The sequence below is a fragment of the Typopeltis vanoorti genome, chromosome 5 (genome assembly GCF_054136105.1).
Source record: "Typopeltis vanoorti isolate ZY-2024b chromosome 5, IOZ_Tvanoo_1.0, whole genome shotgun sequence".
In the NCBI taxonomy this organism is placed as follows: domain Eukaryota; kingdom Metazoa; phylum Arthropoda; class Arachnida; order Uropygi; family Thelyphonidae; genus Typopeltis; species Typopeltis vanoorti.
In genome coordinates, this window is record NC_143553.1 from 145,120,892 (window position 1) to 145,135,953 (window position 15,062).

General features: G+C 35.3%; 1 protein-coding gene across 1 annotated transcript in view; it reads right to left on the reverse strand.

Moving 5' to 3' along the window:
* Positions 1-15,062, reverse strand: part of LOC150106906 (esterase OVCA2) — a 122,943-nt gene that overhangs the window by 13,121 nt on the left and 94,760 nt on the right. Inside the window, exon 8 of the mRNA XM_090393368.1 lies at positions 8,928-9,068. Coding sequence (XP_090249494.1) covers positions 8,928-9,068 — 141 coding nt within the window. The remainder of the gene's footprint in view (positions 1-8,927; positions 9,069-15,062) is intronic.

Sequence of the window (15,062 nt, forward strand, 5' to 3'; positions counted from 1 at the left end):
CGGGTTTGAATCCTGCTGTGGGCATAGATGTTTGTGATTGTCTGTGGAAATACTGGTGGTGGTGGTTGGCATTGGCGTAGTTAGTTGCAGTCAGTTGGATTGTGAGTGGTGGAGACAGATTTGTAGAGGGCATAGATGCCCTCCTTCGATGAGTCTGGACTCCCTGGAGGTGACTAATAATAATAATTATTACTACTGGAAGTGTGAAGTGACTCAAAAACTTCCATGTGGGGATCCTAGAGCAGAGTTTGCAGATCATGTAAAATAAAAATAACAAACTTAGCTCACCCAACATAGTATAGGTTTACAACCTTTCATGGGTGGGGATCACATAAAGGGAAAAATCTTGAAATCATCAATTTGAAGTTTGCTGCATAATTGTAAGCATTTAATAATGGCCGAAGCATAGTTTAATTTTGTTTTCTTTCCTTGGTTCTAGCTATGAATTATTTTAAATTCTAATTACTTTCTATAAATTTATCAAATTACAACATATATAAATCTAAGCATATTGCCACCAGGATTCAGATAATAGACCACAAATTCTCAGAAAATTTAGCAAAACTTAGGATCAATTAAAATTTATCATCTCATATTTCACATACATTTTCCAGCTTGCAAACTGAGAACAAATTGACAATAAGTTAGCAACTTTGCTGGTCTGGTTAGCCAAGCTAGTACCACCTCAGCTTCCTTAAGCAACAGACTGCAGGATTGAATCTCATTACACTGCTCAAAACAATTAGAGGATATTTTGGTTTTCTTGTAAATTATAAAGTTATATAAATAATTTACAAATGTAACACATTTATTTAAAAATATTCTTAATATACAACAGTGTAGAACACTCAACTGTGTACAAAAATCATGTTAAGATTTGTCGAAATGTGTCTTAGCCGTATTAGCATGTGGGGGGTGTAAAAGCGTGGCTTATGCACTGTGGAAGTGAGCGCAATAATTATCACTTCAATTGTAAACTTGTGTCACCTACCACCCATTATTTTGTTAAAAATGGCAGAGCAACATGATATCCCAGAATCCATGGCTTGGAGAGCCATTAGTCAATTAGAAGCTGGACAAACGTAGCAAGTTGTCGCTAAAGCGTTTCATGTACCTCAGAGCGTAATTTCACAACTTTGGAATTGCTTTCTGGAGATGGGGAATGTTTGCCGAAGACAAGGTCAAGGTTGCCCATCATCAACAAATCCAAGAGACGATCAGTATTTGTCATTACTTGCCAGAAGAAATCGAATATTTAACACAACCTATGGCATGAAGACGAAATCGTCTTCATGCCATAGGTTTATATGCTCGAAGACCAATGGTTTGCATTGCACTTACTGCAAATCACAAAAGAGTCTGAAGAATTTGGGCACAGGAACACCGTAATTGGATAAATGAGAATTGGGCTTGTGCACTTTTCAGCAACGAGTCCAAGTTGCTACAACCAGATAACGATGTATCTTGATATGGCATGAAAGTGGAACAAGAAATAATCCACAGTTTTTTCATGAAAGACCCCAACATTAAGGTGGGAGTTTGATGGTATGGGTTGGAATAAGTATAGGTGGCCATACTAATCTCTATTTTATCAGAAACGGTTCTTCAGCCCAAAGGTATTGTAATGAGATTTTGTAACCTATATTTCGTGCATATGCTGATTCAATTGGCCAAGAATTCATTTTTATAGATGACAATACTCGTCCATACCGTGCAAATTTGGTACAAGAGTGGTTTGAGGAAGAAAGTATTGAACAAATGGACTGGCCTGTCTGTTCACTGGATTGTAATCCAATCGAACATGCCTGGGAAACTAGGTAGGCACGTTTCTGCTCGACTGGTGCTACCATGATTGCTTCAAGAGCTCGAAATTGCTCTCACAGAAAAGTGGGGAAATATCCCCTGTTCAATCATCTTATCCAGTCCATGCAATCAAGATGTACTGCTCTTTTGGCTATTAATGAAGACCATATGCCCTATTAAAAATTAACAAAAGCATTTTTGGCTATTCTTGTTAAAATTATTTCATGCTAAAATGTATAATTTGTTAAATTTGTAATAAATATCGATTATCTCATCAATTGTACCTATCCATAAGTAAGAAATATTTATTCATGTATAAAGTATCCAATAGTTATAATTATTTGCAGAAATTTATAATTATCTGACAGAAACTAAAATATCTTCTAATTGTTTTGAGCAGTGTAGAATGGACTTGTGAGTTTTTAGGTGTTAGATGATTTTGGCTACCTGATATGAGACCTGAAGTGGTTAGAAAAACATGTTTTGTCTCGTCTCTGGAGGGGATTACCAATTATCTGATCATTTGTCCACTCTCACAGTGCTAAATGTGTATGCAACTTTTTTTTGTGGGTGGGATTTACATTAAAAAAAAGCTGTTAGGCCCCCCTCTAGATTATGTAGTGTTTTTATATCACTACATAATCTAGCACTTTTATATCCATATATTTGAGCATATCTGGCTGAATAGTATCTACTCTAGCTCCTTTCCACACTTCAGGTTTTTGATGGCTTTTTTTTTTTCAACCTCAAGTATTGATATATAATCATGATTGCATTTCTTTTGAGTGTTTTTAACCACCGTGCTGTCACTGTTTGTTTCATTTAGCAATTATTCAAAGTAGTTACTCCAGACATCTAAAATATCTTTAGTTTTCCATGAACACGGTTGTAAATTCCATAAAATTTTTAAATGAATGCTGATCACCGTGTAACACTAAAAGAAAGGATCTTCAGTTTTCATTATCTTTTAATTCTTTTTATGCTGCCCTTTCCTCCATTTCTAAGCTTTTTCAATAGCCTCCAGAATATTTTCCCACATTTCTGATATTTATTTTCTATGTTCTTACCCAAGTCTTCCTATGACTTCTGTTTAGCTAGTTTTACATATTGCATTGCTTTCTTACATTTTTCCCCATATTTTCTCAGAGTACTTGCCAGGAACTTTCTATCTGCTTTCTTCTTTCCTTTGGCCTCATCGTTTAACTTTCTGGGTCCACCACTGAGTTCTGATTTTGGTATCCTTACAGAGAACAACCTCACTTCAGGCATCTCTGACTGAATCAAGCAATGTATTTCTTCAGAGTTTACTACTGAATCTCCAAGCTTTGGTTCTTGTTTTCAAACTACCATTTTTTCTTGAATAACATCTGTGTATCTGATTCTACAGTTCACCTCTGATTATTTTTTAAAACTTGCACTTCTTTTCAGTATGATATTCAATTTTATCTTGCTCAAAACTAAACAGTGATCACTTTGTATCTCAAATTCTGTATATTCTGATGTCCTGAATCAGCATGAAAATATCAACAACAGAGCTAATGAGACTTATTTCCTGTGTATGATCTTCATTCTTCACATGAATGCGTGAAAATGTTGAAACATGGTGTTAGCAATGACTAGTCCATGTCCCAAACAGAATTCCAAGAGGTACTTACTGTTATTATTGGCATTGCTCTTTTCTCCAATTTTTCCAAAACATTCCTGTTTGTCTGATAATTATTTTCTACTCTACTGTTTAGATTGCCAACAAGGACCAACTTTTCCTTTTTTGTTAGTCAGCTTCTCTAATGTCTCAATAAATTCTTCCCATTTTTCCTTAGTGGAACCTTTTGTGGGGTCACAAGCACAAAAAAAAAAAGTTCTTGTTCAATTCCCCATTCTGATATTTGCTCACATTACATGATACCATCTGTCATTTCTACTCTTAAGATTATTCAATACTAAATATTTAGTATGCCCTTGTGATACTGCATGGAACTACATGATTTGGATATGAAGCTGGTAATATCGATAAGGCATCATAAAATTTCTGCTACATACCCTCAAGAAGTCAAGTAATATATCAGAAATATAACTTTTTATGGGTAACTTTTTAAAGTTACCCATAAAAAGTTATAGGTAACTTTTTGATATATGAGGCGTTCATATATTAAAAAGACATATGAACACCTTGTCTATAACCAAGGTGTTCGTGTTCATATTGCAAACAATTTGAGAGCATGATCATGTGGTCTTGACATGGAAGACAGAAAAATGTGTGGAATTGTTAGTTTTAAGGGTATACAGGGTGTTCGGGATAAATTTGACAGTTTCGTAAGGAAAAAGAAAATCTTCTTTGTATCTATTAAATTTAATGAATTGACAAAAAAACATTACAGGCAGAGTTAATTACAATACTATCAACAAGATTTACTCAAAATAACCACCATTAGCATCGATCACAGCTTCAATTCTGCTTCGGAACCTCGAACAAGCTGATGCTACAGTCTCCCTGGGAAGGGCCGCAAAAACTGTTTTAATTTTATCCATTAACTGAGCTTTTGTATTACTGGAAGTGCGATTGGTGTCTTTTTCAACTGCGCCCCATACAAAATAATCCATGGGGTTAAGGTCTGGGGAGTTTGGAGGCCAAACATTTGGACTGGTGAAGTCGTAGAAATTTTCAGACAACCATTTTTGACTTTTCCCAGAGGTGTGGCAAGGGGCCGAATCCTGCTGCCATACATACGGCCTACCATTGGCTACCCTTGTTATCCAGGGCTTGACTACAGTTAGCAACTCCACGAACAAAGCCCGAATTCCAATGCCAGGGTTCTTCAACACCTGTTCCTGCAGATTTGCGAGGAATTCTGCTGTACGAACGCAATCAGATCGTCTGCTAGGGATCTTTCTTCTTGCTACATCCTCGTAGTCACCATTGCAAGTCTCTAGTTCATGCCTGATTGTTTTTACTGTATTCAGGGAGCATTGGGCAGCAGTCGTAATATCCTTATTTTGATGGCGGGCACGAATCATCATGATACAAGTTATTCTCTTCCATGATTCAGGTGGGTTCCAGCTATCCATCCTTTCTGACATCTTGTATATGAATGAAGAAGGGTCCAAACTTTTAAATGAAGAGAAGTGTGTGTTAATACATGTAACTTACGAAAAAATATAATTAATTATAAATATGTCAAATTTATCCCGAACACCCTGTATGTTGATTTAGAGAACTGCTTTTGAGCAATGCCATGGTATAAGAAACTGAAAGAAAGAGATATTAGTGGTGTATGGGAAATGGTCAAGGGGTGTTTGAAGAAAGTAGTGTCAGACTGCAGGATAAATCAGGTGGGAATTAAATGGATAAGTTGCAAGTAAAGCAAATATTGTGAAGGGAATTTAAAGAGAAAATTATGAATAAGCTTATGAGCAGTACGAAGCACAGATATGAAGGGTGATCAACAAAAATTTTTTGTCCTTAACCAGTGTTTCCATGGGTAAACAGGAATACAATATATGGAAGGCAGCATGGTTTTGTGAACGGTAAATCATACTTGACTCACTTTTTATAATAAACAGACAGCTGAATTGGATAAATTGAATGGCTACACAATTTTCAAAGGCATTTGACAGAATACTGCATGGAACTACATGATTTGGATATGAAGCTGGTAATAATTGATAAGGCAGTGACTGATGGATAGACATCAGAGAGATTTATGGAGTAGAGTTGAGAAGATAACTAGTGGTGTGTGTGTGCAGGTGTCTCTACACAGACTGCCACTGTTTAATTTCTACATTTACTTTTTAACAAATTTGCCTGAATAGAATACATTTGGGTATGTCCATAAGAGAAAAATTATTTCTCCAAGTTTACTTGTGTCTTGTATGCCTGTCTAATTTTAAGAAATTAAACAAAACATACTCATATAGCTGTTTTCATTCATTTGTTTTTAGGGTTGACTTAAGATGAAATTTAGGTTACTGGTAGGATGGTGTATTGGTGGCAGAAAAAGGGTTTTTTTTGGTCAACTTTCTCTCAGAAAATTAGTTAAGATGATATAAGAAATTAACTAGGGATGTGCCGAATATTTGGTTTTACTTCAGATATTCACTGGTTTGACATGTTTTTCAGATATTTAGCCAAATCAGTAGAAAAATTCAGTATTTGGCCTGACTTGAAGCAGAAAAATTCCTGTTACATGCATCATAACAAAAGCTATCAATCAGGAAAAGTGTACCCTTATTTAATAGAGCACATAAAGTGTGATCCTCCCCATTAAGCTTACAACAAGAACTTTTCACTATAAAAAAGTTAATAGAATCTAATGGTTACAACCCTAATCAAATCCAGCAGATATTGACTCCTACGCTCCAACACCTTGGGATTCTTCAACAGATCGCAGAGTTCCAATCCCTTATATTTCAGGCATCTCAGAACCTATTGGCAGAATTTTGAAGAAGTATCATCTTATTCCGATATATTTTCCTATCAACAAAATTTCTTACTTGTTGCCATCTACAAAAGACAAACTGGTATCTCTATCATTAGCTGGTGCTTACTAGATACCATGTGAACGTAATTTATCATACTTTGGACAAACAGGCTGTTCTGTGGAAAAAAGAATGAAGGAACATCGGTATTATATTGAACACATGAAACCTCATGTCTGGTCTAGCACAACATAGCATTGACACTAAACATAATATCCAGTGGGATAAAGCTTGTCTTCTCCACATATGCAGGTTTAAATATGAACACCTTTTTAAAGAAAGTTGCGAAGCCCTTTTACATCGGCTGAATTTGAATCGAAATGACTGTCTCTCTCTCTCCCTCAAATTTATAAGGCAGTTTCTTCTGATCTAAACAGTAGCCATAAGAATCTGATTGGCTCATAGCTGTTTTTCTTTGAAAGCAAAAAAATAATTTGTGTGCAACTTTTCTTAAGAAAGAAAGTATTTCTTTCATATTCTTCTCTACAATATCAGTTCCTTTTCTGTTTTCTTGAAATAGAAAGATAATTTGAAAGTTCCCTTTGTGGAAACTTCTTCCTTATCCTTGAACACAAAAAGGTTATTACTTTCAGGTTCACAGTGTTTAACTAGAATACATTTTCAGCATAATGTATCAAAAGGAACTGTCCATTACTTCAGGAAAAACTATATATCACTTTTATCTATGCCGCAACTCAGCTTTATTTAAAAGAAATTCATCTCTTAAAATCTTGGGATAACTGTCTGTTTCCCTCATAATCAAACCTTTTTGGCTTAAGAATTCCTTTAAACTATATTTCTTCCCTAAACTTCAAACTTTTCAGAACGTTGTCTCTGTTCTAATCAATGCAGCAGCTGTTCTATTATTCTCTCACACTAATTAGACCTCCTCTTTGGCAGTACAAACTTCATGCAAGGGCACTAGTAGCTGGCACAGGAAGTAACATGGCAAGACAAAAGCAAAATGTTTGCTTGTTGTAAACATGACTACAGTTCTTTAATGATGTGAAAATGTCAGAAAGTTCAATATTTTCTTCTCTCAAGTTTACGTTACAGAACTGAAAGAGAGTCGAGTCATTCTTATAAATAAATATTGCAATCAAACAGTTTGTGATGGGCCATAACCATACAAAGATTTCTCTTATATATGTAACATTGGTAAAGAAATTTCTGATTACAAGAAATAATGCATTTTCATTATGCATTTATGAAATGTGTACATATATAAAATAAAACTGAGTTATCCATTCCTTTTTATTTATTCAAAATTAGCTACTGCTAAAAATAATAATGTAAGACAATCTGATATCGCTAAATAGCAGATATCCTACTCTCCTTTGCACCCTCTCTACTGCATCTGAATCACCTCAGAAACCAAGAAACCAGACCTGCACGCAGTAGTCTAGAGAGGTTGTATCAAAGGCAAAATGACATCTTTATTCTTGCATGTCAATGTTTGTTTCGGCATTGCAATTCTAAGTAGTAATCACAATCTTTGCTATATGTTCCCTGAACTTGAACTTCTTATCTACCAAAACTCCAAGACCCTTTTCTCGATCCGTTTTTTCTAGCATAATTCTGCTAATAATATAACATACCACTGGATATCTCATTACACCAAAGTGCACTTTTGTATAAAAAACTTTACATTTATTAACAATGAACTGACAGCCATTTTTGCATGACTACAACTCCAGCTTATTCAAATCATTCTCAAATAGCTGTACGTCTCCTGTTAAATCCTCATGGTCCTAATGTAAAGATTGAATAACAATGGACTGATCACCTTAACTCTCGAAGACTATTCTTTTGTTTAATAATTTCCAATGCCTAATTGAAGCCTTTTAGGCTCTTTCAATTTAATGTATAGTTACTTGGTAATAAAGATTATTGGCTAAATATATAACATACCAACAAACAAAATCACTCTTGATCAATAATTTAGTATGAAATCCCTCTTTTTGAGAAAACAGTTTTTTTTTTTTTTCTTCCATCAACTGTCTATGTACATATAATAACCCTATTTATTGAAATTTGGTATCTGACATCTTGATAAATATTTGTTGAGCCATTCCAAATACCAAGAATTATTGCACTCTGGTGAACAGAAATTAATCATGTTTTATATATAAAATCTGTACTAAATTTTTTCATACCATGTTCATTTTAGATTAAATCAGATCATTTGAAGGGATATAAAGCATTCAAAACAACATAAAATAATGCTGCTGTGGTTGGACAGAATTTAATGAAATTTGGTATTTAGAATTTCTACTGAATTTGATTAGTCATCTCCATTTCGGTTTACATTGAGATTATTTTTACTTGTAAAGGTTGGTAAAGCAATTTGAAATGATACAGAATTATATGTTATTGATCACTACAATAAACTATATACAAGAGCCAGAAATGGATTTATAAATTAACGCACCTTTCATAATTACCTGGAAATCATTTCCATACTTGTTTTCAAGTACAGTCAATTATCAAATGATTATTTTTTTCTTCCTTAAAAATGTATTCCACAGATACTAGTACATATGACATTTGGTAAAGAAATGCATAACTTCATTTTTTTAAATCATTTCATAGTGATTATAAATGAGATTTAAATTATTTAAAATATAATAAACTGAAACTTCGTTTACCTTTTGGTATTACTTTATCAGTCTCCCCCATTACATGAAGACTGCATACTGTTATAGGTTTAATATAAAATTGTTCATGGCAAGTAGATAGACTCTTGAATCCAGCAATTAGTATCACAAAATTAAAATTAAGGGAAAACTCTGTTAGAAAAAAGTATAATAATAATAAAATGCATGAATTATTCTGACAAAAGATAGAAGAAATATATGAATAAGAATGATACTAATTTATGTTAAGATACTTAATATATGGTATTAAGGTAATATAATTATTATAATAATTATGGTAATATGGTGGGAGGAATGGTAATCGACCGTGAGATGCGGTGATTAATACCTTTGGAGGGTAATGGATGGCAATACTGTAGCCAATGAAGTTCTAACTGAGGCTCGGCTATTGCTGTTACCCTCCTGCCATGATCAGAGCTTTTTTTGGTCAGTCAGGGCACTCTGAGTACAAATTTCATATGATGTAATCCTGTCACGAGCTGAATAATACACGATTTTCTTTCATTGAGGATAGATCAATTCCCTCGCCAGAAGTAAGACCACTGTCGATCTCTTTGTTTTTTGCCTCCGTAGCACAATTGGAAGAATGACGATACATTGCGATTGGAATAGGCCTAAGTTCGATTCTCATCGTGGCGGAAGGAATCTTTATCTGGACGATTTTCAATCAAAGGTGAGTTAGCCAATCTCAGACGGAGGTAGCAGGGTTTTTCATCCCGCATACAGGCAAATCGGCCCTTCAGAACGCATGCAATTTATATAGAGTACCAGTTGTGGTGGAGGTGGGTGGTAGATGGCGTTGATTCGTAGTAGAATTTCAGTGTAGTGGTTGAGACAGTTATAAGTGTCCTCCCGCAATGAGTCTTCGGACTCCTTGGAGGTGTCAGGAATAATAATAATAATAAAAATAATAATAATACTCAAGTTTAAAGATACAGATATACCACAGTGATCTGGAGCCAAACATATTATGTTTGGCTCCAGATCACTCCCCCCCACCACCACTTGTGGATACATGTAATGGTTTAATGTTTCTAAGCAGTTGTGCATAAATGATGTAAATAAAGTATTTATGAGGGTGGTCTGAAAAGTTCTCGGCCTAACAATGAAATAACGAATTTATAATTTCAAAATTTTTTTTATTTTTCAACATAATCTCTCTTAAGACTAATACATTTATTCTAGCAATGCTACAGTACCATTATCCAATCCCTGTAGTGGTTCTCAGTAAGATCTGCAAAATACCCCTTGTTACGTCGTTGTTTTCTTAAATATTTTACCTCTATTGTTCTCCTTGTGCCTACTGGGATCTGGCTTCTAAACTGACTTTCTGGGGCTGTTTCTCTCTTCGAGCTCTGACGAAATTTATTTGTTTATGCTGTGCAAGTCAGAACTCTAGGATAGAAATTCTTATCCGAAGAAACTTTCCCAGAATTCAAGTAATGCCTTATATAGATTAAGTAGTTAGGTAGGTTGAGTTCTCAGTATACGGTCATGGCCTTGACAATCTTAAATTTCCCTTTTTTTCCTCTAAACATAGGTTCGATATTTTCGTGAGTGGTAAAATTCAATCTCTTACTCAGACAAACTTGGGTATACATGGGAAAACATATTTATTGTTTATCTAAGAATATCACAATTTAAACAACATATAATCAAACAAATCAAGGTTAATACTAAAGTACAAGGAAAGCAGGGTAATAATAATCAAACAGACAGGCTATTCAAACACACTCATGAGAATCTTATGTACATCTATATCACAAACATAGATGTCGGTATTAAACTAGATTACTGCTACTAACAAACCATACATATTAAACTTGGTCTAGACAACTTATGAATGTAGACTACCAGTCCAATTCGATTAACATAACACGGAAAACTGTCTCAAAAATCTCTCTCTCTTCTTTTCTAAACTCTGTCCATTTTACACCTTCGTCACCAATAGATAACATATAAAAGGGAAGATTTGTACACTACCACCTTGTTAGATGATTTCTCGATCCTTCCGTCTGTTCTTTGTTATAGATTATCCCTCTGTACAATGGATTGCTGTCACGTGCTCGTCCCGAATTAGCCACTTGTTTCTTCTGGGCTTACGAACTTTTAGCGTTGCTGCTTCTAACACGATTTACCTTCAAAGGAATCCTTTGCTGTTTTCTCATCAGTTAGATCCACACTGATGGTCTAAAACTCGAACACTGCCGTCATCTCGTGCTATATTTTCTTCGATTCGTGTCGCTCAGCAACTGGAAACATGCTGCCGCTTTGCCATCTTCACATGTCTTGTCGGGTATCAGGCATGCTGATCCGCTCGGGAACTTCGAGCAGGAGACCCACAGGGAGGACACATGCGACCGGGGAACACCACAGGAACCAGGAGAAAAACATAAAAAGAAAACCTCTTCAACGATGTGAATCTGTTTTAAACCCCATTATAGCGCCCTCTTTCCACACTCCAAACTTGTCTATGACGCTCTCCCATTTGCTGTCACTGAGTGACACCACCTCCTTGCTGTATGGGCATCGCTCTTTTAGGGAACACGAATTTCTTGCACCTTCCACGAATGCCTACTCATCGCTCGTTACATCATCTTTGGTGGTCAAACTGCAACCTTTGAACTTTCGTTTGCACGATGATACACGACTTTATACATGGCATAGTTTAACATTGATGTTTTTTGACAAATTAAGATTCCATCTACTTTAGACAATAACCTTAAACATAGTACAATTTAATATTTATTTCCTCCTTTGATTTCATTTTAATTTAAGATTCAACCTCTTCTTTTATATTTTAATTCCTTTTTAAGCAAAGTCAATATCTGCATCTTCACATATTATGTCTGCTTTGCCAAGAGTACAAGTGTGCTTTTGCTTGATATTATTCTCTTGTTAAATCTCAAATGGAGCAGTTCTATTCTTGATAGCGCCATCATTCAAGATCTAACACCCTCTACAGCTGCAATCACCTCTTGATTCGAAGACAAACTCTGACCAGCGAGGAAGAGTTTTAGTTTTGGGAAGAGATAGACATTAGAAGGAGCCAAATCTGGGGAATAGGGTGGATGTTCCAACAATTCATAATGCAGATCCCTTAATTTTCCCATTCCTAAAACACTTTTGTGGGCAGGTGCATTGTCCTGATGAAAGATAATTTTTTTTTTCTTCTGCAAACTGGGTCTTTTCTCACAAATTTTTTCGTCTAGTCTAATTAAAAGATAGGAATAATATTCCCCAGTTATTGTTTTACCCTTTTCAAGATAACTAATAAACAAAATGCCTTTAGCATCCCAAAATACCAATGCCATGACTTTTCCTGCTGATGAAACCAACTTTGTCTTCTTTGGCACCAAACAACCAGCTTCTGTCCACTGTTTTGACTGCTGTCTGGATTCTGGTGTTTAATGGTGAATCCAAGTCTCATCCATAGTAATAAATTGATGCACAAAATCAGTTTTATTCTTGTTAAAATGCTACAAGCACTGTTCAGAGATTTTCATGCGAGTGCATTTTTGATCAGTGCGCCACCCATCTTATGCAAAGATTTTTCATTTGCAATTCTTCATGCAAAATATATCCTACACGTTCTTTTGAAATGCCTATAGTCTCAGCAATTTCATGCATGCAATTTGATTCACCAGTCATCCAATTCCATATCATGCATTGATCAATGATTTCTGGTGTTATTACACTTTTTAGATGTCCTTCACATGTATCATCTTCAAGGCTGGTACTGCTGCGTTTTAACTCGGCAGTCCGTTATTAATTGTCAAAAACGAAGGAGAAGAGTGCCCAAAAACTTTTATGAACTTCGAATGAATTTCTTTTGCCGTTGAACCTTCTTTTACAAAGAATTTTATAACCGCATGATACTCAATTTTATCCAGTTTAAGGGATACAGACAACACTTTTGATTCAGACAGCTGTATAAAACAAACTACTTGATAGAACGACTTGCAATTTCACATGGGTGCTTATGACAGATGTACCAACTTAGAAAAAAAAAATCTTGCCGATAGCGTTGCCATCTATGGTCGAGGCTGAGAACTTTTCAGACCACCCTTGTGTTTATGTCAGATATGCAAACGAAAAATTTAGACTAATTTTTTTCATTTGCTAAAATTATGATTATATATGAATTAAATTTATATGAAGAGTGAACAAGCAAAAAATAAAAAATTCATTAATTCTTTGCAGAAGTTCATTATATCACACAGTATATATTTCTCTGTTTTTGAAAAACTTTCCATATATTTTTATCTTTATTTTATTTCCCTCTGATAAAAAAAATTCCATGTTTTTTAAATCTATTTTAAGCTTTTAAATTCCTCTTATAAATTATTGTTCTCATGAGTTTGTTTACTCTTGTAATTTATTATACTTTTAAGAGTTTGGATTATGAGTTTATATCTACTAATGTTGTTCTAACCAAATTATGTCCTAAAATTTTTTAATCAAGAACACAAAGAACTTCCCTAAGGTATATGTAAAAACATGTTTCATGTTATCACATTTTTAATATATGGCTGAGGAATCATTCTTAAATTCAAAATTTGAAGTGCTCATAAATAAAAGAAACATCCATGAAGATGCTGAGAATGCTCTACAAGATATATTGTAATTGCTTCATAAATTTCAATAAAGCATTTTCAGGATTCATGGACTGTACAAACTTTGTTTATTCACTGATATATCACAAACAACTGTGCCACTTCAATTCACTGAACTGTACTTTTTGACTGCATTTTTGAAAATTATGGAGACAACTACCGTGTTTGAATAAAAACTTTAGTTTAATATAACTAAAATCTACATTCAACATTTCGACCTTTATGTCAAGGTCATCTTCTGGAGCGTACAAATATACACAGGAAACAAGCTGTATTACAATCAAACTAGTTCGTTCGTTGTGGCTCTGTTTTTAAGGGTGTTAACGACTCCATATTTTTGTGATGGGTGGCGGTATGAATTTGCATGTATGTATTGGCCAGTGTGTGTCAGTTTTCGGTAGACCCGTCAAGGATAGACTGCCTGAAGGAAGACGTGTAACTAGTGTGTCTAGGAACAGGAGCGAATTTGTTTTCGATTATAACCCAACAAAAAGGATAAAGGATAAAACAGAAAAACTACTATAGTCCGTCACTTCTTGGCCACCAGACATGGTTAAAAAACTCAAACTCCACTACGCCCCCCCCCCCCCCTAGATTATATGGGGTTCCGAAAATACACAAACAAAGTGCCCTTTCGACCAATCGTGGAAGGAATAGACAGTCCCAATTACCACCTAGCCAAAAAATTAGTGGTAACACTCAAGGAGTTGGTAGGGCATTCCCCCTCCTACATAAAAAACACACAACACTTTATAAACAAAATCAAAAACATAACACTTGACAAAGACGACTTATTAGTCAGTTTTGACGTTTCTGCCCTTTTCACTAATGTCCCCATCAATGACAATTCTCCTACTACAGAACAAATTTCCGCCCGACATTACGGCCCTCTTTTTCCACGTACTAAAGTCCGGTTACTTCATGTGGGAAAACAAATTCTACCTACAAAAAAAGAAGGTACAGCCATGGGGTCACCACTATCCCCCCCCCCCCCCCAATCGCTAACTTCTACATGGAAACCTTTGAGCAAAGCGCTCTTGATTCCGCCACGCTATGACCGACAGTCTGGCTCAGATACGTTGACAACGTGTTCGCGATCTGGCCGCACGGGCGACAAACACTAAACACATTCCTCAGCCACCTGAACAAACAACACGAACGCATACAATTTACCATCGAAATCGAAAACCAAAATTCGCTACTCTATAAAACTACAACAAAAACGAATCTAGATTACAGTAAAACCATAGCCATCCCATACATTAAAGGGTTATCAGAAAAAATCAACAGAATCCTACAACATTATAACCTCAATGCCACCTTTAAACCACCCACTAAACTTAAAACCATATTCAGCTCCTCTAAGGATCCTCTCCTCCCATTAGCACATCCTGGAGTCTATTGCATCTGCTGCACCTGTAATAACTTACCGTACATTGGTGAAACAGGACGGACAATCCCTATACGCAAGAAAGAACACATTAGACACATTAAATATAACCATTATGGT